A 20,511-nucleotide genomic window follows, 5' to 3' on the forward strand; every position below is an offset into this window, starting at 1 on the left:
ACCGGTTAATGGAGCCCGACTGGCAGGTAATGTGAGGGAAATATTATTAACAGACCACTGACATTGATGATCTTGTTTTGAGTGTTTAGTAGGACAATCCTACGGTGGTAAGTTGGTGGGGGGATTTGGGGATTCTTTTATCATCCATGGCCTTGATTTTGCTAGAGGATGCTTTGCCGTGAGCATAAATATTCCTTTCTGATCATCTAGTTTCAGAAGGAGGTGGAGAGGGTGGCCATTGTGATTCAGAGTTATTTTTATATATTATGGACCAAAAGAAAAACAGTGTAGGTTATCTCTTCATCTCTTAACAGATCAGAAGGAGTGATGTACTTAATCTGTCAACTATGAACCTATAATCGAAGGTTTCTCCAGGGTTAATAGCACAATAGCTATGAGTGTTCAACATTCAACTACGTAGACTAAAAGTTTAGTTGCGACAATTAATGGCGAACAAAAATTAGAAATCGGTAAGTATTTTCCTATCAATTTAATAATTAGCTATCTGGACAATTTCATGGGCACACCCTCAAATTAGCACAGTACTGTATATATCGATGATGATCTCAAGATTTAAACCCAGAAAGTTAAGAGTAAGCGAATTAATCTCTTGGATCACTAGGATTAGCCCTCGAGGTTAATTAATTAAGAAGGTGAGATTGATAAACCTGTCCGATTCCATGCCGGTGAATGACAACTCCCTCGGTGTGAAGCATTTTTCAGTTATTATTTGATTTAATTGGAAATTAGAATGTATTTATTAATGGAACGATATTAATTTAGAGCTTTTAATATAATATAAAAATATTAATTTTCGTTTACATGCATCAGTAGAATATAGTTAACCTTCTTTTCTGAAATGATTTAGAGTTTTCCTAGTTTTCTAAAATATTAACATCAAATTAGCCTAGATTTGTATACAGAGATGTACTCATAACCTTTTAATTCAGAGTTTTCTTTATAGTTTATAGCTATAATTTTGAGGTTTGGGAAATCCCAGCACTAAGCCGGCCATACACACATTGTAATTTAGCTTGAAATTTTTAGGTCATATTTCACCAAATGGTAAAAATTGTGAATATGCATTAAGCTTTCGAAGAGAGACGAAAAAAGAAGAAGTAGAATACCTTAAAATAATAAAAACATCATCAGATTCCGAATACCTTATACATAATACGGTAGCTAAGATACATATTCTCTCCCTTTGACAAGAACATTCCCTCACCCCCTCTGGCTAGCCAGTCATACAATATTGATGGACTCCAAGTTGCATATTACAATAGCATACAGAAAATCATATAATAAATAAAGCCATATAACTAAAAGATGGCATTAACTAATTAGCCCAAATTGTTTCCAGTCATGAACTTCTTCCCGGTCAGACCACAAGAAAGAGCCTCCTTAGGAATCTTAGGAAGACGTTGGACACCCTCAGCTAAAACCACACCCATGCCCATATGCAAATGTGGCTCAATATGGCAATGGAAAGCCCATACTCCTGGATTATCTGCCACAAACCTTAGTGCGGTCCATCCATAGGGAAATATCACTGCAGAATTTCTATAAGGTGGATTCTTCATGTTAAATTTCTTTTCGTCAGCTTTTGTAAACTTCCCTTCTCCATACCCTAACACCCAGAAATCATGTCCATGCAAATGCCACGGGTGGATTTCACTAACATTCTCAGCTAATGCATTAGCATTTTGAAGTATCACGTCCACTGTGCTATAGTAACTAAGCATGTAAACCCCATTCCCGGTAGTGGTGTTGGGGTTACCCGGTGGCTTCATAACATCGTACTGTTCTGGGAAACTCTCAGATGGCTTTGTTTGATCAAAACCATTTTGGAGTCCAAATCTTATGGACCCCAAGTAAGGAGTGGCAGGTAATGAGAGGGAAACGTTATTGATAGACCACTTAGTATAGCCATTCATCTTGTTTTGAGTGTTTAGTAGGATGATCCTACGGTTGTAAGTTGATGGAGGTTTTGGGATTGTTTTATGATCCAAGGCCTTGACTTTGTTGGTGAATGCCTTGCTGTGAGCATAATCATCCCATCTAGGAGTTACAGGAGGTGGAGAAAGAGGGAATTTTGATGCAGAGTTGGTTTTATAGTTTAGTATAGTTAGGGCTTGTGGGGTTTGAGGCTTTCTTCCTCTTACACCAAAAGAGATCCAGTAGTTTTGAGAGGGGTCTTGACTTGTTTTTAACAACACTGAGTAGCTCTCACCGGAATAAATGTCTAGGTCATCAGTCTCAAATGGCTGGAGATAATTTCCATCTGCTTCCACCACCAGCATTTTGTGATTCTGAAAACAAAAGGCATTAAAAAGATGAACATATATAAATAATTTTATCCATCACATTTGCATTTTTCAAAGTTGTTCTGTTCAAATTTGCAGGCATGTATGCATATGGCAATTAATATTCAATGTTACAGGGAAAAAAAATAACAATGGTACGTTGATGTAGGAGAAGAAAAGGATATTTGTTTTTAAAATCTCATAGAGAGGAACAATCAACCACAACATCAGTCATGTGACAAGCCTTAGAAGAAGAAAAAAACAGCCGTATATGTAATTAAAAGGTGATCGGTTTAAAAAGGTGAAAGCAGCAATCATTTCAGAAGATGAGAAAATAAAAGCAGCAGAAATGTTGCAGTCATGTTGAAGATAGCATGCGAAATGTAAAATAAGGTAAGCGATGACGCAAATGTGAAACAAACAAAGGCAAAGGGTGTTATATTAGCTAAATATAAAGAGATTCTCACTACGTATGAACAAATCTACTGTATCCTCAAGAAGGGAATTAGCTTAAAGAAGACAAACATTTTGTTATACATCACGCACGTCCATATATTATCACGCATATGGGACTATATATTATATATATATATATATCAAAGAGAAATCAAAATCTTGCAGTACGTATATATATCAATTTGAACTGCCGTGCATGTGGGCATATACTCACCCCAATGGCCAAGTTGAGAGAAGCCAGAGCAGTGGTGCTAGAAAGTCTTATTCTGTAGGTCTTGTTTGGATCCACATGCAGGATATGGGGTGCCCATTGCTCATGTCCTGTTACGCTGCACTGGCTGAGAGAGGAGTTGTTGCTATAGTGGGCCGCCAGGGAACATCCATACTGACCTCTTCCATTTACGAGCAGGGTCTGTACACAAATTGAACGTTGTCAGTAAGGAAAGGAAAACGCATCGGAAAAAGGAATTTGTCCGCTTTTTCCTTTTACCTCGTGTTGAATACTGGGGTAGAGCAAGATAACACGACAAGCCAACCACCATGGATTAAAAAAAAATTAATTAGATTGATTTTTATTGAGATAATTGAGACATGAGGCCAGGATCGGGAGGGGCAATTTATTAATTCCTTCTTGTTTTTCTAAATCTTATTGCATTCAATATTGTACCTACAAGTTTTTAATTAGAAATTAAAAACTTATGCTTCCAAAAAAAACCCAATTTTTAATGCATTGATGCCCCCTTGGGAAGTAGCTTTGTGTATCCCCTACGACAGCAAGTAAAGACTGACCATCTAGCTAGCAAGCATATATATGTAGTATTACTATATATATGTAGCTAGGATGTTGATTAAAAAGTTAACATCGTAATTAATGGAAGACCAGCTAGCAAGCATATATATGTAGTATTACTATATATATGTAGCTAGGATGTTGATTAAAAAGTTAACATCGTAATTAATGGAAGACCAGATAGCAAGCATGACGATGAACTCAAGATTAAGACAATGGTCTAAAAGAATAAATTATAAAAAAAATTTCCTTTAATTTGGGATATCAATATTGACTCCAGAAAATAAAATCAAAATGTCAGATGTTTGGCTAAAAGATTTATCTTTAATGGAACATGGAAACATACGATTATATATTGCGTAGGAATTAATACTGCGAAACCTACCTGGGGTTCACCAATCCAGCGCATTGGTCTGGAAGAAAGGCCAACTTCTTGGTGATGAGCACTTTCATGCCACCAATCACTTAGCAACAAGTCAAACTCGCCATCATAGTGGAAAGGCTCTTTCTCTCCTTCTGCAACATCCACTATCAGGGACCCATATAACCCTGCTGACCTTTGCATCCCATAATGTCCATGGTAGAAATATGTTCCTGCCTGCTCCACGCACATCAAAATTTCATTAATATACAAGCTCTTCAAGTTATCTACACCTTCCTAGAAAATCCATTATTTCTTCAGGCCGGCAACATGGATGAAGGTTTCCACGTTGTTAACTCTATATACCGACATGATGATGATGAGTAAGTTAAATGTGTTGTTTATGATTTTAATAGATATGCTAACTTGATGTATTGACCGACCGACTACTATGTAGTTTCACGGTGGTAGCAGGCCGGTGCGGTGGATCAATATCGTCGTCTTCTTAAACACGTTTTTCTTTATTAATTATTGGAAATTTAACGAGAAATTAAGGAAGCTGGATTTTACCCTGTCGACTGTGAACCTGTAGTCGAAGGATTCTCCGGGGTTGATAGCACACTGCGAAATGGAAGCAGTCCCATCTGCCCATGGCGTTCCTTTCTGCAAAGAAAAACAGCAGAGAATAATACAGAGTAGACAGAGCATGGCTTAGTGGATGCTTGCATTTTCACATGCAAAGATGCTTCAACAAAATTAATTGCATGTCCTTTATTAAGAGTAAAGACAGAAATAGAGAGAGAGTGGGATCCAAGAATAGAAACCTGTCTGATTCCATGCCAGTGAATGACAACTCCCTCGGTGTTGAGTTTGTTTGTGAGATGCACATGAACTGTATCTCCAGCTCTAGCCCGGATCGTTGGTCCCGGAAACTTGCCATTGATGCTCATAACAACATTCTCTAACCCATCTGGAGACCAGTACATGTACTCCACTTCCCATTTGTAAAAATGGAGTGATCTAGTCTTGTTAGAAGTAGCAGTAGCCAGCGAACATGGGGTCAATGAAAGCAGAAAGCACCAAACAATGAGACCCTTGAAACTTCTGGAGAATGGTTCACCCAAGGAGTTACAAGGTGCCACCATCTTCTTCTATTGGATGCCAAGAAGATGAAGTTTGTAGTGGTTTAGGTGAAAAGGGAAATTTCCTGTGGAAGAAGGAAGGAGCTCTTTCAGCTCTGGCTTAGTTAGTGGATATGCACGTTGGGGTGTTTGGGCTATATATATATATATAGAAAGTGGCTGGCCAGATTTTTTAATATTATTACAAAGGAGAGGTTACAATTCAAGATTTCTTAAGAAAAAATATTAATATCAATTGAATTATAACTCATTGATTTAAGTTTTTTTTTTCCTGTTATTGTATGATTTGGAAATTAGAAAGTAATATTTAATGGAATGATATATAGAGATTTTATTATAATAGAAAAATATAAATTTTTGCTAATAAATTATAAACACCAGTATCTTCTATTTTCTTACAATATATAGGAATGATTAATTAACCTAGCCTCTTTTCTGAAATGATTTGGAAAATAACAAAGAAGAAAATGATTAAATTAGAGAGTGATTTTATATATATGCAGAAAGAACAAAACTATGAACGGATCAGCAAAGGCCGTGAAAAAGAAAAGGAGATTCGATATAAAAAAAAAAAAAAAAAGAAAAAAAAAAAAGAAGGAGATTCTAAAGAATGAATTGAAAAATGGCATATTACCTGGCTACCGAACAAAAAAAAAACTAAAGAGAAACGCGCAAGAATATATTTTCCAACAAGTTGAAGATTTAATAAAAATTAATCATGTTTTATCTCATAATTATGTCCAGATAGGTATATATTAATTATTTGTACTTTAATTAGCTTTGCTAGCTGCCCCAATGTCTATATTTTTTGTTCTTTTGAAATAACATATATAATTAGACTCATCGATCCCCGCAAAATCAATTTGCCAAGTAGAACTAAAAACGAAGTGGGTAATTATTGATGGTTATGTGATATATTCGATCCATAAATTCTAGAGTGTTAAAAGAATAATTATCAATATTTATTTTACAAGAGAAATAAATACAAAAACAATAGAAAACTAAAAAAAAAGTTTTAAGAAAATATTTTTAAGAATATATAAAAGTCTATATTCTTATGTTATATTTTTTCATCATCCATCTCTGTTCAGAATGGATTCATAGAGAAATTATTGATGATTATTTCTTGAGCACTCTGAAATTTTCCATTATGTGCCTCACGTTTTGCTATTAAAATAATCCGGGTTTAATCAAAACAAAAAATAATTAAGTATTGTGTGTGTGTGTGTGTGTGTGTCTAATCCTATATCACCGTTCCTTGATTTCAGGCGGCAACGGTAATATATATATGTATGTGGTCTACACCTATATATCATGCGCTTGGATAAAACAATTTTTAGGTTATTATATATACGTTACAGATTAAATCATTTATTTTGTTGATGAAATTCAATCACTAATTAAATTTTCATTCCACTGGATGGTTAATTAGAATTAAAATAAATGATAAGTCTTTTAATACGAGAAGTCAATAGTTTGGACCTTATAAAATTTAATGAATCATGTAACCCTCTAATTATAAAACTCGGATCAATTTTATAGATTAATCTAGGATTTTATTAAGCCCTATAAATAATAAAAATTAATTCCATGACTTAGAGTAAATTTCGGTTAAAAATCTATTGATATTTTAAAAAAAATACTGTCAAAATAATATTGTTTTGATTCTTTAAAAAAAAATGAACTCAACTTGACTTTTCAACTTATAATTTAGGTACTCATGCCGTAAATCAATTTATAAATTAGATTTTAAAATTATAGAGTGATCAAATTCATATCTTACAATCCAAAATATAAAAAGTTTGAATTTTCAAAATTTAATCATGTTTCCAGAATACATGTTTTATAATTGTGCTTCCTGTTAATCATATGCAACAAAGTGTTAGGTGCGAAATGAGTGCAAATTAAGTGGAATTCTTGCAGAGTCCCTTTATATATAAATAGCAAGTGAAATATACTCCACCTACAGTTCTCAAGTTGAATCCAATGGATCAATTGATTAAAATTTATTAATTAGCTAGGTAAGCTAGTTAGGCTTATTTAATTATGGTGCCAACTCAAAAGGGAAAAAAAGAGAATGTTTTAATTAATCGTTGCGCTTTAATTTATTAAACTATGGAAGGCATGTTTTCCTGGTGTTTAATCTTCTTTTCACTTATAATTTATAATTTATTTCTTGCTGAGAGATGTAATGAACCTTTCAAAGTTGGTTAACTGAAGAAATTAAGGAAATGATATTTTTCTCATTTGTGTTTTCATACCGAGTTGAGTTTTTATTTAACAGTATGATTATAGTTTTTTTTAAATAATTTTTTGTTTTAAAATATATATTAATGATATTTTTTTTTTTTAATTTTTGATATCAGTACATCAAAATGATTTGAAACACTAAAAATATATTAATTTAAAGTAAATAAAAAAATTTAAAAAATTTAAATTTTTTTAAAAATATTTTTGAAAACACATAAACAGGCGGAAAATCTATCGTCGGCTTCAATCTTAATTTGCTGCCTTGAAAAGGAGAATATTATTGTCTTAATTTGAAACAACCCTTTTTTAAAAGATCAGTTCAAGACAGCCAAGATTGATTGCTGACTGTTCGATCGTGCTGTCTTCCCGGACTTGTTGTGCTAGCTAGCTGTAATGCTTCTCTGATACGCGGCAACAATTAATTTCCTTTAATTAGCCTTCAAATTCGCACGCTATACTTTAGCCTTTAGGTACTGATATCGTCACTGTGAAGGTTCCTCAGATCTGATCTGCTATTGGATTCAGGTTGTTAAATCATTAAATTAACCCATGAGGCAATATTCGATTAATTCCAAACGTATTATTTAAATAAAAAAAATTAAAATAACACGTTTTAAATTTTTTAAAAAATAATAATTTAAGTTAACCTAACTTGTAAACTTACTAGGCTATCCAAGTTTGACCTAACTAATGTACGAAACAGTTTTAAATAAAACTTGGGTACTTGAATGCAGGTTTTAAAATCATGAATTACCAAATTGATCCTTTATATATATATATATCAATTTTTTTAAAAAAAAAAATTAATATATTGAAGGGTATAATTAGAAGGAAGTGAAATGAAAAGGACAAGAAAAAAAAATAGAGAAGAAAATAGAAAAAAATAAAAACAGAAGACTAACAATGAAAAATAAAAATTCAACAAAAATAAACAGGTTGTAACTAAGTTTTTAACCAGGTCTTATTGGGTTAATTCGTCAAGTTAATCAGATCACACCATTTTTTTTTTTTTTTTTTTTAACTCGGCTCAATTCCAACCTCAAATCAACCCATTAAACAGGATTTCGTAACTATAGCTTCACTGCATCACACACTACTAAAAAAAAATTAGTAAAAAGCAACAGAAATGCTGGTAAAAGAATACTCCATCGTTGTTTATCAATGAAAGTTGCGACAAAAAAAACTGTATTTTGCAATTCTGAATAGAAGCGGCAATGGAACACAGCAAATAAAAGGCCTTTTAATTTTAACTTATATTTTTACAAAGAATCTCCATCAATAATAGAAGTATCTCTTAACTGTTTCACAATTATTCAAATGATTGCATGTGTATGCTAGATTCGCGCACATTCTGGACCAATTAACTCGTGAACAATAAAAAAACAACTCTTATTTATTTCATGTTTGATATATATAACATATTCCTTGAATAAAAAAATTTTAGTTTGAAATTTATACAGATTCATATTATTTTATGTTTAATTTTTATTAAATAAATAAAAATAATAAATTTTAAATTATAACTATTTAATCATTAAAACTTTAATGTTATGTTAAAAACACATTATTAACTGTCTAGGTAATGATTTAAAATATTAAACTCAAGTTAATTTTGCTCTACCTTGCTTCTTTTTTTTTTAAAAAAAGTCAGAGCAATTTTTGACTCAGTTTTAATTGACTTCATGTAATTTGCTACGTTGAACAGTCCATCTTCACCAATTTTTTATCTTAAAAAACCTCACCTAAGCCAAGTCTCAAATTAATTGATCTTTGTTCGTGAATTTTGTGTTTTCAAAGAATTTTCTGACCTTCTTTTGGTCTTTGGGTGTTATAATATGAACTTTCTTCAGAACCTGGCCTAGCCCAAATGTAGCCTGTAATGGGCTGGCCTATCTGCCTCAGTTGGGGGCTTTCTCCTAGTTGGGCTGCTAGGCATAAAAACTACTGGAAACGACAATGTCACGGGCTTCAAAAGTAGGCTGGGGAATGAGGAATTGGGCTTGCCTAAGCCTAAGCCTGGGTTTTAGGTCTAGTCGAGTAGTCGACACCTGATAAATTTACTTCATAACAACCACTGCGCTGAAAAAAAAATAAAAGAATAGTAATCAAATATATAAAATTAAAGATGAGACACTTGAATAAAAAAATTAATAAAAATTTAGATATATACTTTTTTTTTCTTATTCTGTCAAAAAAAAAATACTCGCAGATAATTATTTGGTATTTGATATGTATGAAAAATAAATGTTTAAAAGAAGAGGAAAATAATTAATTATTAGATGAACCCATGTTCAAGAATCGTAAGTTTTCTCCCATTGTTTTAAAACTTATTTTTCTTTTAATTGTAAGCTATTTTCATTGATCAAGCTTTTCTCGATGGGGAAACATGAAAAAATATATTCAAATTAGTCAATCATAACTATTCAATGTAATATATTCAATAAATATAATTAATTAAAAAAAATATTAAAATGAAAAAAACATTAATTAGATGTGATTTATTTCATGGTAACAAAAAAACTACAATTTATATAAATTTAATTCAATTTCATTGTGATAAAAATAGAAGATGAATTTGCTATACTAAACTGAGCAAAAGAGAAAAAAAACTAATAAGGTTTTGGATAATCTATACTGGTCTAGATTTTAAAAAAAAAAAAACATTTTAATAATTTAATTAAAAATTTAGATTCATCAGGTTAATCTAAACCTAAACTAATTAAGATTCGAACATCAACATGATAATTTTTATTTTTTAAAAAAGATTTGTTATTAAAATAATATAATTATTTTTTTATATTTGTAATTTAGGCCTTGCTTCAAATTAATCCCGACTTAGGTTTTATAACAATGGTGGTGAGAGTATTTGTCTTCCACTTCATTTCCCATTATAACTTTTTCTCCACCAACTCTTTAATTTACCTCTCCTCCCTGTCTGCTGCATATGGCAACTTGTCTCGGGCTATTTCCTCCATCTCCTGCAGGAAAAACTTTTCAGCCAAACCATAAATCTCCTCCCCTGTTCTCCTCTCCAAAACCCCACATCACACCTTCAAGAAAGTCCCGCTATGGAATCCGAAGCAGCAAGTTTGGAAGCTTTCTTGACTTGAAACCCGAATCAAAACCCGAGTTCTTGGATTTTGATCTCTCATTGTTTGATCCTGCTGACAGGCCTCGCTGCTTTGATGTGATCATTATTGGGGCTGGCCCGGCTGGTTTGCGTCTTGCCGAGCAAGTGTCAGGCTATGGAATTAAGGTATGCTGTGTTGATCCCTCACCGCTTTCTATGTGGCCTAACAACTATGGTGTTTGGGTTGATGAGTTTGAGAGCCTGGGGTTAGTTGATTGTTTGGACAAAACATGGCCTATGACTTGTGTCCATATTGATGATGACAAGACCAAGTATTTAGACCGTCCTTATGGTCGTGTTGGTAGGAAGGAATTGAAGACAAAATTGTTGGAGAATTGTGCCTCTAATGGGGTTAGGTTTCATAAAGCTAAGGTTTTGAATTTGGAACATAAGGAGTTTGAGTCTTCAATTGTTTGTGATGATGGAATTGAACTAAAAGCTAGCTTAGTTGTTGATGCAAGTGGTTTTGCTAGTACTTTTACTGAGTATGATAAGCCAAGAAACCATGGATATCAGATTGCTCATGGCATCTTAGCCGAGGTGGATTGCCATCCATTTGACTTGGATAAAATGGTTCTTATGGATTGGAGAGATTCCCATATGGGAAATGAACCTTACTTGCGTGCTAATAACTCAAAAATTCCGACCTTCCTCTATGCCATGCCATTTGATTCAAACTTGGTATTTTTGGAAGAGACTTCTCTTGTTAGCAGGCCTTTGTTATCTTACATGGAGGTTAAGAATAGGATGGTAGCAAGATTAAGACATTTAGGAATTAGGGTGAAGAATGTAATAGAAAAAGAGAAATGTGTGATCCCAATGGGAGGACCTCTCCCAAAAATCCCTCAAAGTGTGATGGCAATTGGTGGGACTTCAGGGGTAGTCCACCCCTCAACTGGGTATACGGTGGCTAGAACAATGGCCTTAGCCCCAATTCTAGCTGATGCAATCGTGGAGTGTCTTGGCTCTACCAGAATGATTAGAGGAAGGCCACTCCATCATAGAGTGTGGAATGGGTTGTGGCCATTAGAGAGAAGATGTACAAGGGAATTTTATTCTTTTGGGATGGAGACTTTGCTGAAGCTTGATCTGAATGGAACTAGGAGGTTCTTTGACGCTTTCTTTGATTTGGATCCTTATTACTGGCAAGGGTTCCTCTCCTCGAGGTTATCTCTTAGAGAGCTTCTTTTCTTAAGCTTGTCATTATTTAGTAATGCCTCAAATCCATCTAGGTTTGATATTGTTACAAAGTGTCCCGTTCCCCTTGTCAAAATGATGGGGAATTTGGCACTTGAAGCCATCTAAGGATAGAAAGTTGCAACACATATCGATCAAGTGATCACATTGCTGAATAAAATGATCATCAAGCCAGCCTTTTCAAATTACCACAGCTTGAGCAACTTGTGAGGTGGCTCCCTCGTATGTTTGTCCATAGTCAAAGAAACAAGATTGTTGAGATTGGAAATGAAGTTGATTAAGGCATATGTGAATTAACCTGCTTTAATTTGCCTTGCCAAATTTCTCCAACTGTGTAATGAATCTTGAAGAAATATTCCTTTTTTTTTTTCTTTTAGTGTTTAAGCATTTGAAGGGGAAAATTTGGTCTGTTTGGACAACCTGCGTTTCCCAGTCATTTTGATGCTTTCCACCGGGAAACAAGCCTCAAAACTGAGCACATAGAAACCGTTTCCACAGCATTTTTTTTAAAAAATAATTTTTTTGGATAATATATTAATGTTAAAAATAAAATTTTTAAAAATAAAAAAAAATTATTTTAATATATTTTAATATGAATAACACTTTAAAATTACTTAGCCATTACTCAAGTGGATCACCCACCGTCTCACGAACGCTCATCCCTGCAACTTTGTACCCTAGAGTCAATTTTCTTCATGCTTTGGTCTCAAGAATTCCTCCAAAAGCTTGTAAATTTTATTGACCAAATACAAATAATGCTTGAAATTTCCATTTATTTTCTCTCTGATTTTACTAACTAAACACCATCTGGATCAACAAAGTATAATGAGCAAACCAGTTTTTATTGATAAGTTAATTAACATGTCTTAAATGTTACATCACCATATCAATACATATGTATCTAACCCCTGACAGCTCCTCCAGATATATATATATATATATATCCATTTTAAAAAATAAATATGTATGTGTATATGCATATTATACTAATGTATAATCAAATTTTAGGCTGAATCCACAATATTTATATCTTATTTAATATTTATTGTCAGTAATTATATATAAAAAATCTATTTATTCAGATCAGTTTGCGTTAAATTGCCAACCATCGGACTCATGATTCTTAATATTGGGCTTTATGAATAATATTCATTTAATTAAATACACACCACTGGGCTTTTTTTATAAGCATGGGCTTTTCTCTTTTCTGCCTGAAAAAATGAAATTAAAAAAAAAACTTTGCATTTTAGCAGAAGGTCAAGCTCAGTAGAAAGAAACTACCTTCCTCTGCCTGTCCATAACTTGTTTTACCCACTTGCTTCTCTCTCTTCCTCCTCAATTCCATCAAACTAAAAATAAATTCCATGCTTTCGAATTTTCCAGTTCTTGATAATCAGTTAGGGATTTGAATCAATCCATGAGGCCGATAAGGCTACCGGAACCACCTAGTCCCACCTTGGGAGTACCTGAGATCTTCGAAAACGGCGCGTACAGCGTCATTCGCCGCGCCGTCGTTATCGGCAACGGATTTCCCGGTTCAGAGAACCAGAGCCTCGGCTTAATTCACGCTCTCGGCCTCGCCGATAATCACGTGTTATATGTCAGTTCATCTATCTCTCTCAACTCCTCAATAACCAAAAAAATCTATGCTTTTCTGTTCTTATTAGTTCAACTTGATTGATTTTGCTGAAATTTTCATAATCTCCGCGAAATCAGGGTTTTATTTTTTATTTTTAGATTAATGTTTCCAGTCTTTGTTCCTGATAGAAGTTTGATGCAGAGAGTGACGAGACCAAGTGGAGGGATAAATGAGTGGCTTCGTTGGCTTCCGGTTTCTCTTCACAAAATCTTGTACTCTATCATAATGCGGATATATAGTTATTCGCGGTTTATAGTTTCAAGAGGGAAGAAACTTGCGCCTCTGCCTTTGGAAAATCGTGGCAGTGTGGGCTTGTCTTCAATCTTAGAAGCTGATTCGAAGCAGATTGTGAATATGGCTCGCGAAAGTTATGAGAAGTAAGTTTCTTTCGGACTTTTGCTTGATTTGAGTTTGTTAACTTGCTACAGGTGTTGAAAGTATATATTTTTGAGCGAATTTTACTGTTTTATTCGAACAGAGATGCAAAGTAGAAAGTACGGTTCTTGTAAGTTATTACTTGAAATGAGTTGTTGTAGAGGTCAATAGACAACACCTTGCTTGCTAACAACCCTCATGAAAGGGAAGGAAAATGATATTGGTGATTGATGGATTGTATCATGTGCTCGAATGGAAATGAAAAGGTTGTGTTATGAATGATTGATGGTGGTTTAATATTACAATCGTAGACTCCTGATTGGCTTTCACTTAATTCTTTTGAAAAGAAAAGATTGACCTATATCTCGATCCATTATTGCCTTTCATTTTTTTATAGTCTTCAAAATCTTGTCTGCATTTAGTTTTCTATGTCATTGTTTCCCTGTGGATCTGTTTGGACTTGATACCTGTTACTCAACTCAAGTATGTCTTGGTTCCAAACTAGTTGGTATTTGCAAGTATATGGATCTGTTTTTCCATTTTTCACTTCTTAGTTCCTCTCACTAAACAGATTATAGATTTCCTCCTTTTTTTCCTTAAATTTATTTGTTTTGATACATTTTTTTCAGGGATGGCCCTTTATTGGTAGTTGCATCTGGCAGAGATACTATTTCAATTGCAAGCTCTATAAAGCGTTTGGCATCAGAAAAAGTTTTCCTTGTCCAGGTTTGAGGCCTTCCCTTCATTTAAATTGCACCTGATAAAGCTATTTGCTACATTCTATAAATAACATGGTCCTGTGATGGCTATCTAAAGAATATATCGATTAGGATCAAGTTTGTAACCTGTTGCTATTAGTATCAGATGGATGGAGACACCATTGTATATGTAAGGGCTAGCATATCCTTATGTTAGCCTATTATATAGGGGCAGCTACAGCTTCCAAACTGCTTTAGCACTTCAACTCAATCCGCTTTAGCACTTCAACTCAATCTGCTTTCTGTTACTGCCAAGGTTCTGATATTCCCTTTATTTTTCTCATGCAGATACAACATCCAAGGTCAGACTTGAGCAGGTTTGACTTGGTGGTCACACCTCGTCATGATTATTATGCTTTGACTCCTCAAGCACAGGAACAAATTCCTCGGTTTATTCGGAAGTGGATAACTCCACATGAAACTCCTGATCAGCATGTGGTCTGTATCAGAACGTTGAAATGAATTTATTTATTTTTCTCGTTGAAAACTATCTCTTGCTGAAGATGGTAATTAGCGGTTTATAACATGACCATTGAACTTCAGGTTCTTACTGTGGGAGCCTTGCATCAAATTGATTTTGCTGCATTGCACAGTGCAGCTAGTACATGGCATGATGAGTTCGCACCTTTGCCAAAGCCTTTGCTGGTTGTTAACATTGGAGGGCCTACATGTAATTAGCCATTATACTTATAATCCATTGTTCTTTTCTGTGATTTGAAGTTTTTCTGCAAATTGTCAGTCTCACTTCCACCGTCATTTCTTCATATAGTGGTCTCTGCATTATTTTGTTATTTTAATCTCATATGAGTATGGCCTTTTTAGTACCTACTGCATGTGCTGGTTTTTCTTGCATGTTGGATGGTCAAACCCTGGGTGAGGGAGGTTGTGAGGTTCCAACCTTGACTGTTTGCTGGAAAGAGGAACCCTTTTGCACTAAATCATAAGTTGATAGTGGAAATTAAATGATGAAATTGTTATGAGAGTCGAAGTTGACTACTGTTGTTGTTTTTACTTTGCACATACTCTTCAAAATAACTCAAGTACCAAAACTAAACTTGGCTTTGCTATGCACTAAAAATGAAGATACGCAATTCATTGTATGATTCTATTATAAATCATATTAAAACCAGTTATATTTAATTTCTTGAAGAAAATGCAATTTTCTTATTCTCTTTCGTGTTAGCATAGCAATAACTGAAAATTTAAAATAGAACACTGTCATACTTGAATGGACTTGTATCCCAAATAAAGAATTAAAAGTTGAAAAAATAGGTTTGGTTATTTTTTCATTCAGCTTTGTTTCAATTTAAAATAGTTTTTTTTTTTTTTGTTCTGCATTGTTTCAGTTTATGATTATTTTAATTCAGAAGTTTTCTGTTCACTTGGTTCTTGCTGTTTCTCATGGACCTAGTATTTAAAATGTGATTATATAATATGGTGCCCAAAATTCTTTAGGTCGCTGTCGTTATGGAACGGAGCTTGCTCAGCAGTTATCTGCCTTTTTGACTAACGTGCTTGTGAACTGTGGGAGTGTCAGGATATCTTTCTCAAATAGGACACCTAAGAAGGTATAGCCACTTGTTTCTCATAGTTTATTCTTTCAATACTTGCCACCCATTACTCAATATATGTTTTTGTAATTCTACCTTCAGGTTTCAAACATCATAATCAAAGAACTTGCAAACAATCCAAAAGTTTACATCTGGGATGGTGAAGGTATTGTTGATTGTTTTGGAAACTTCATGCTAGTTAAATTATTAGAGGTCATAATCTTATAAGTTTTGTATGTTATAACATTCAGAGCCAAATCCATATATGGGACATTTAGCTTGGGCAGATGCATTTGTTGTCACAGCAGATTCAGTCAGTATGATAAGCGAGGCTTGCAGTACTGGGTATGTATGAACAGTTATTTCTATCATCTTTGAAAGATTTAGAACATATTAAAGCTCTGAGATGCCCTATTTTATTCTGTAAATGCTTGTTTCAAATTTCCATACCGTTCTTGCAGGAAACCTGTTTACGTGATGGGATCTGAGCGGTGCACATGGAAGTTGGCTGACTTCCATAAATCTTTGAGAGAGAGAGGAGTGGTTCGACCATTTACAGGATCTGAGGATGTAAGTAAATAGTATAATTTTTATTTATATTCTTTTCATGCCACTATTTGTAGAGTCCTATACCTTGACTTTGTTTTACCAAAGTATTTGGACGTGTTTGACACCTCGAAATACAATGAACCCTTTTACCTATTTGACAAGTGTCTTCTCCCATTTGATTCATTACATGGATAATTTCCTGGTATGGTGTCCTTTAAGTACTCTCCCGGTCCCATATTAGCTGAAAACTTTTGTGTTTTCAATTATTTGAAAGCAGCTTCATTTATTACTTGCTCTCCAGGGTAAGTTTTCAAAATTATACTTTATGGAGAAATAGATAATATTTCTACTTGAAACGGTTGTGTTATTAATCAAAATAACTAAAGCTAAATCTGAATGGTTATATAATATCAGGCAACTATTAAAGTGCTCGTTTCTCATCGACTTTAGTTGATAGGTTTTGTAATGGCTGTCCTGGTAACTTGTTCTGGTTAATAGTTTTTCCGTTCTTCTTTCTGGAAATTATCATCATTCTCTGTGTGCGATGAAGAATTAGTGCTCTGAGTTCGCATCAATTTCTTCACTTGATTATGTGAATAATCTGTTTGTTTGTCTCTTTCAGATTTCAGAAAGCTGGAGCTACCCACCTCTTAACGACACCGCTGAAGTTGCTCGTCGAGTCCATGATGTGCTTGCAGAAAGAGGATTGAGAGTGCGGCCATAAACTTTGTTTATAGTTGTTAACTAATTCTTGAAACATATTTCCGTCTGGAAAGGGAAGTCAGGAAATTAGATTTGTTTGATAGCACGTATAGGAATCCAACTGCAAAGCATTGATAGATGTTAAAATTAATTCTTTTTTCCTTATGGGGGTTTTGAGATATGATACATGTAAAAAATAAAGGTGAACTCAACTATTGCGGCTTGTAATATAGGTAGAGTGCAAATCGTCCTTTTCTTCTTTTGTGCAGCACTATTGATTTCAATTTGGCATTCGTTTCATGTTGTGAGAATAAACTCTCAGCTGTATTGAGCAAATTTTTGTTTTTCTGTGACATGTATCTTGAATAGTGATTGGTTTGCGCGGGGAAAAGCAAGAATGAAATTCCATCAAGATGTGATGCCCGGATGTTTTTTAATTCAGTACTGTTCATCGGTTTGTTTCAATTTACCTCAACAACCCCCCCTCTTTGGATTGCAACCATGATGATTGTTTGTGCATGATTAATTTTGTTAGGGTTCAAAGGCATCTGGTTCGGACCTAACCTCTTAAGACTTAACTCAAGGGAGGGAAACAAATGTTGGTCGGAAAAACAATTTTCAGCGCCCTGACAACTTGGTTGACCGGGAAAGTAGATTAATCCACCATGAACTGCCGGAACCAGTTTTGTTTGAAAATGCATCGGGTCTTCTTCTATTTTTCGGAGGGGTAAGAGTAGTGGACGGGAGAGCCAAAAGGACAGGAGCAAAGTCTTTCTAAAGACAGGAAAATCTTTCGGCTTTGGAATGAAACTATGATTTTTCTTTTCTTTTTTGCATGGGAAGTTCCATTGGTTTTGAGTCATAGGGATTTTTTTTTTTCATTGGACTATCCAATTATCCCTAGGAGATAATAAAATTATAGTTGTTAAATTTGGCTAGCATGTTTAGTTTACCTGGAAAATTCAAGATATGTAGTTTAATTTAAACTTATTAATTTTTTTTATTTAAAACATATAAAATATTGACTCGATAAATCTTAGTTGATCAAACTGGATTTCTAATAAGTCGATTAACCTAGTTAAATTTAATACAAACAACACAAAAAAAGAGAAGAAAAATGTAAAGTTGTTTTATTAAAAATGAATACCCGATAATCCTGAGCTAATTTGATTATCCAGTGATTCGAATCTTTTTTTCAAATCAATCCCTAAATCAGATGTCACAACTAACGATTAATATTCCCATATTAGATTAATCCTGTCGATAGCGATAATCCAAAGAGGAGTGCTGACAACATTCACCCTTAACAATCGATAAAATAACTAGCAAGGTGCATATTTCATGGAAAATCGTAAGTTAGAAACATTGATGACTCCATCTTTATATCCCTAATTGCCTTCAATTCGTCCAATTCGTGTTTTTTTTTGTTTTTTTAATGTTTAGTGGAGCAAGCTAGATCGTGGCAACCACTCCTCGATCGATCGCTAACGTTGGACAAACACCTAATTCGCTAATACAGAGCTAACCCATTAACTCTATTCTCCTCCATGAACCCTATATATATATAAATCACATCCTTCCGTGGCATTCCATTACTAATTAGCTCTCCTCTCCCTGATCACTATCTTTTTGCAATGAACTCGGACAATAGTGGCGAAGCAACAAAAATCACTATTCAAGAACCAAAAGCAGACACCAAAGGAAAAGACATTGCTGGTGCTCTTATTGCTCCTGTAATAGTCGCAGCAAAAGCTGCCCAGCGCCCACGAAAAGGATGGAAAAAAGGCGCGGCCATTTTCGACTTGGTTCTCAGGCTGTCTGCCATTGTCGCTGGTTTTGCTGCTACTAGCCTTATGGCGACAACGGATCAGATCCTTCCCTTCTTCACTCAGTTCTTTCAGTTCCATGCTCAGTATAATGATCTCCCAACTTTCTTGTATGCATACTATACATTCTTACTTCTAACTAAAGCTAAGTGCTTGCTTTAGAGTTTTCGATCAAGAGCTAATTAATCACGTGACGAACAAGCTAACTTCAATTTGCAATAAAAAGCACAAATAATTAGACTGGAATATGTCCATTTGCAGGTTTTTCGTGATTGCTAATGCCATAACCAGTGGATACCTTGTTCTTTCCTTGCCCTTCTCAATAGTCTGCATCGTTCGGCCTCGTGCAGCAGGACCAAGGCTCCTCCTTATCATCCTCGATTCCGTGAGTTCATTAAGCCACTGTTACTAATATCAGAACCTCTTGCAAGATTTAATATTCTATGAGCTAAGAACAATATTGTTTGAAATAATGCATGCATGCAGGTGATGATGGGACTAACAACATCAGCTGCTTCTGCTTCTGCTGCCATTGTGTACTTGGCTCATAATGGGAATTCAATCTCGAATTGGAATGCTTTTTGTCAACAGTTTAATAATTTCTGCCAGCAGGTTAGCAGCGCTGTGGTGGCTTCCTTCCTAGCAGCAGCCTTGCTCCTTTCTCTGGTTGTGTTGTCTGCTATTGCTCTTCGAAAAATGAAGTAATCAATATTGATCATAAGGGACTTGATTGCCATTGTTGTATATATTAAGGGTCTTAATTTCCTGTTTTTACAGTGCTTCAAAAAGAAAGAAGACAAAAGGAAGAATGTAATGTAATTTCATTTCTCCTGTCCGTAGGGGTTGGCATAAATGCCCTTGCATCTCTAATATGCAGGCAGGCAGGCAGTTGTGTGTATGATTTGTTGTGGATATATGATATCATCATTTTCTGAAAAATGATTTTTCTTTATTTGTTTAGTTGATGCACCTTTTTTTTTCAATCCCTTCAATAATAATACGATTTCGCTTAATAAACATTTTTAAATTTTCAATATTATCCTGCTCTATCTGTTCAAAATTGTTTTAACATTACTCTAAAATTAATAGTTGAAGCAAAAGTTATTAAACTTGACTAGATTTATTATCTAGTTACTAGTTAATTAACTTAACTTGGATTAATCAATATTAATTAAAATAATGTCATTTCAAAAAAAATTAAAAAGTAAAATAATATTATTTTGATTTTTTTAAAATCAAATCATATATTTTTACTAAATTAACTAATTAATAAGATAAGTTGTTAAGTCAATTAAATCATTTCAATTAAATTTTATTAATAAGCTCTTGAGTCAACTTATAAGATGAATCCGAGTTGAGTTTATAACATTCGTTGAAACCCTATAATTCAAGTTATAGAAATTCTTCACAAAGATTTTCCATTTTTATTATATATTACTCTGTAAAAACAATCATTTTGTTGGAAACTTATCTTCTTCTTCTT

At 34.1% G+C, this 20,511-nt stretch overlaps 4 protein-coding genes across 5 annotated transcripts; 3 read left to right on the plus strand and 1 right to left on the minus strand.

Moving 5' to 3' along the window:
• Window positions 1-1,124: 1,124 nt before the first annotated feature.
• LOC118032382 (L-ascorbate oxidase) lies at window positions 1,125-5,179 on the minus strand. The gene is made up of 5 exons (XM_035037084.1): window positions 4,735-5,179; window positions 4,481-4,573; window positions 3,935-4,147; window positions 2,974-3,171; window positions 1,125-2,309 (listed from the first exon to the last, which is right to left on the minus strand). The coding sequence occupies exons 1-5, from the start codon at window positions 5,053-5,055 to the stop codon at window positions 1,341-1,343; spliced, it is 1,794 nt and encodes a 597-aa protein (XP_034892975.1). The 5' UTR covers window positions 5,056-5,179; the 3' UTR covers window positions 1,125-1,340.
• Window positions 5,180-10,146: 4,967 nt separating this feature from the next.
• LOC118032381 (capsanthin/capsorubin synthase, chromoplastic) lies at window positions 10,147-12,005 on the plus strand. The gene has a single exon (XM_035037083.2). The coding sequence runs from the start codon at window positions 10,247-10,249 to the stop codon at window positions 11,735-11,737; it is 1,491 nt and encodes a 496-aa protein (XP_034892974.1). The 5' UTR covers window positions 10,147-10,246; the 3' UTR covers window positions 11,738-12,005.
• Window positions 12,006-12,876: 871 nt separating this feature from the next.
• On the plus strand, window positions 12,877-17,555 carry LOC118032379 (mitochondrial fission protein ELM1). Of its 2 annotated transcripts, none has more exons than XM_035037082.2 (10): window positions 12,877-13,229; window positions 13,410-13,645; window positions 14,273-14,369; window positions 14,690-14,839; window positions 14,945-15,071; window positions 15,857-15,969; window positions 16,054-16,117; window positions 16,203-16,296; window positions 16,413-16,521; window positions 17,123-17,555. In XM_035037082.2, the coding sequence occupies exons 1-10, from the start codon at window positions 13,047-13,049 to the stop codon at window positions 17,222-17,224; spliced, it is 1,275 nt and encodes a 424-aa protein (XP_034892973.1). In that variant the 5' UTR covers window positions 12,877-13,046; the 3' UTR covers window positions 17,225-17,555. The 2 variants fall into 2 exon arrangements, with proteins under 2 accessions (XP_034892973.1, XP_073267505.1); XM_073411404.1 differs by having other exon boundaries at window positions 13,092-13,229; window positions 13,397-13,645.
• A 1,109-nt stretch (window positions 17,556-18,664) lies between these two features.
• On the plus strand, window positions 18,665-19,931 carry LOC118032378 (casparian strip membrane protein 4). The gene is made up of 3 exons (XM_035037081.2): window positions 18,665-19,138; window positions 19,290-19,413; window positions 19,515-19,931. The coding sequence occupies exons 1-3, from the start codon at window positions 18,837-18,839 to the stop codon at window positions 19,731-19,733; spliced, it is 645 nt and encodes a 214-aa protein (XP_034892972.1). The 5' UTR covers window positions 18,665-18,836; the 3' UTR covers window positions 19,734-19,931.
• Window positions 19,932-20,511: the final 580 nt, after the last annotated feature.

The sequence above is a fragment of the Populus alba genome, chromosome 9 (genome assembly GCF_005239225.2).
Source record: "Populus alba chromosome 9, ASM523922v2, whole genome shotgun sequence".
Lineage (NCBI taxonomy): Eukaryota > Viridiplantae > Streptophyta > Magnoliopsida > Malpighiales > Salicaceae > Populus > Populus alba.

Coding starts and splice junctions, on each gene's coding strand:
- LOC118032381 (XM_035037083.2), top strand. CDS start 10,247: ATGGCAACTTGTCTCGGGCTATTTCCTCCATCTCCTGCAGGAAAAACT.
- LOC118032378 (XM_035037081.2), top strand. CDS start 18,837: ATGAACTCGGACAATAGTGGCGAAGCAACAAAAATCACTATTCAAGAA. Junction 19,139..19,289: donor AATGATCTCCCAACTTTCTT/GTATGCATACTA, acceptor GTCCATTTGCAG/GTTTTTCGTGATTGCTAATG. Junction 19,414..19,514: donor TCCTTATCATCCTCGATTCC/GTGAGTTCATTA, acceptor GCATGCATGCAG/GTGATGATGGGACTAACAAC.
- LOC118032382 (XM_035037084.1), bottom strand. CDS start 5,055: ATGGTGGCACCTTGTAACTCCTTGGGTGAACCATTCTCCAGAAGTTTC. Junction 3,172..3,934: donor GCTGGATTGGTGAACCCCAG/GTAGGTTTCGCA, acceptor ATTTGTGTACAG/ACCCTGCTCGTAAATGGAAG. Junction 2,310..2,973: donor CTCTCAACTTGGCCATTGGG/GTGAGTATATGC, acceptor TTTTGTTTTCAG/AATCACAAAATGCTGGTGGT.
- LOC118032379 (XM_035037082.2), top strand. CDS start 13,047: ATGAGGCCGATAAGGCTACCGGAACCACCTAGTCCCACCTTGGGAGTA. Junction 13,230..13,409: donor CCGATAATCACGTGTTATAT/GTCAGTTCATCT, acceptor AGTTTGATGCAG/AGAGTGACGAGACCAAGTGG. Junction 16,118..16,202: donor TTACATCTGGGATGGTGAAG/GTATTGTTGATT, acceptor TATAACATTCAG/AGCCAAATCCATATATGGGA.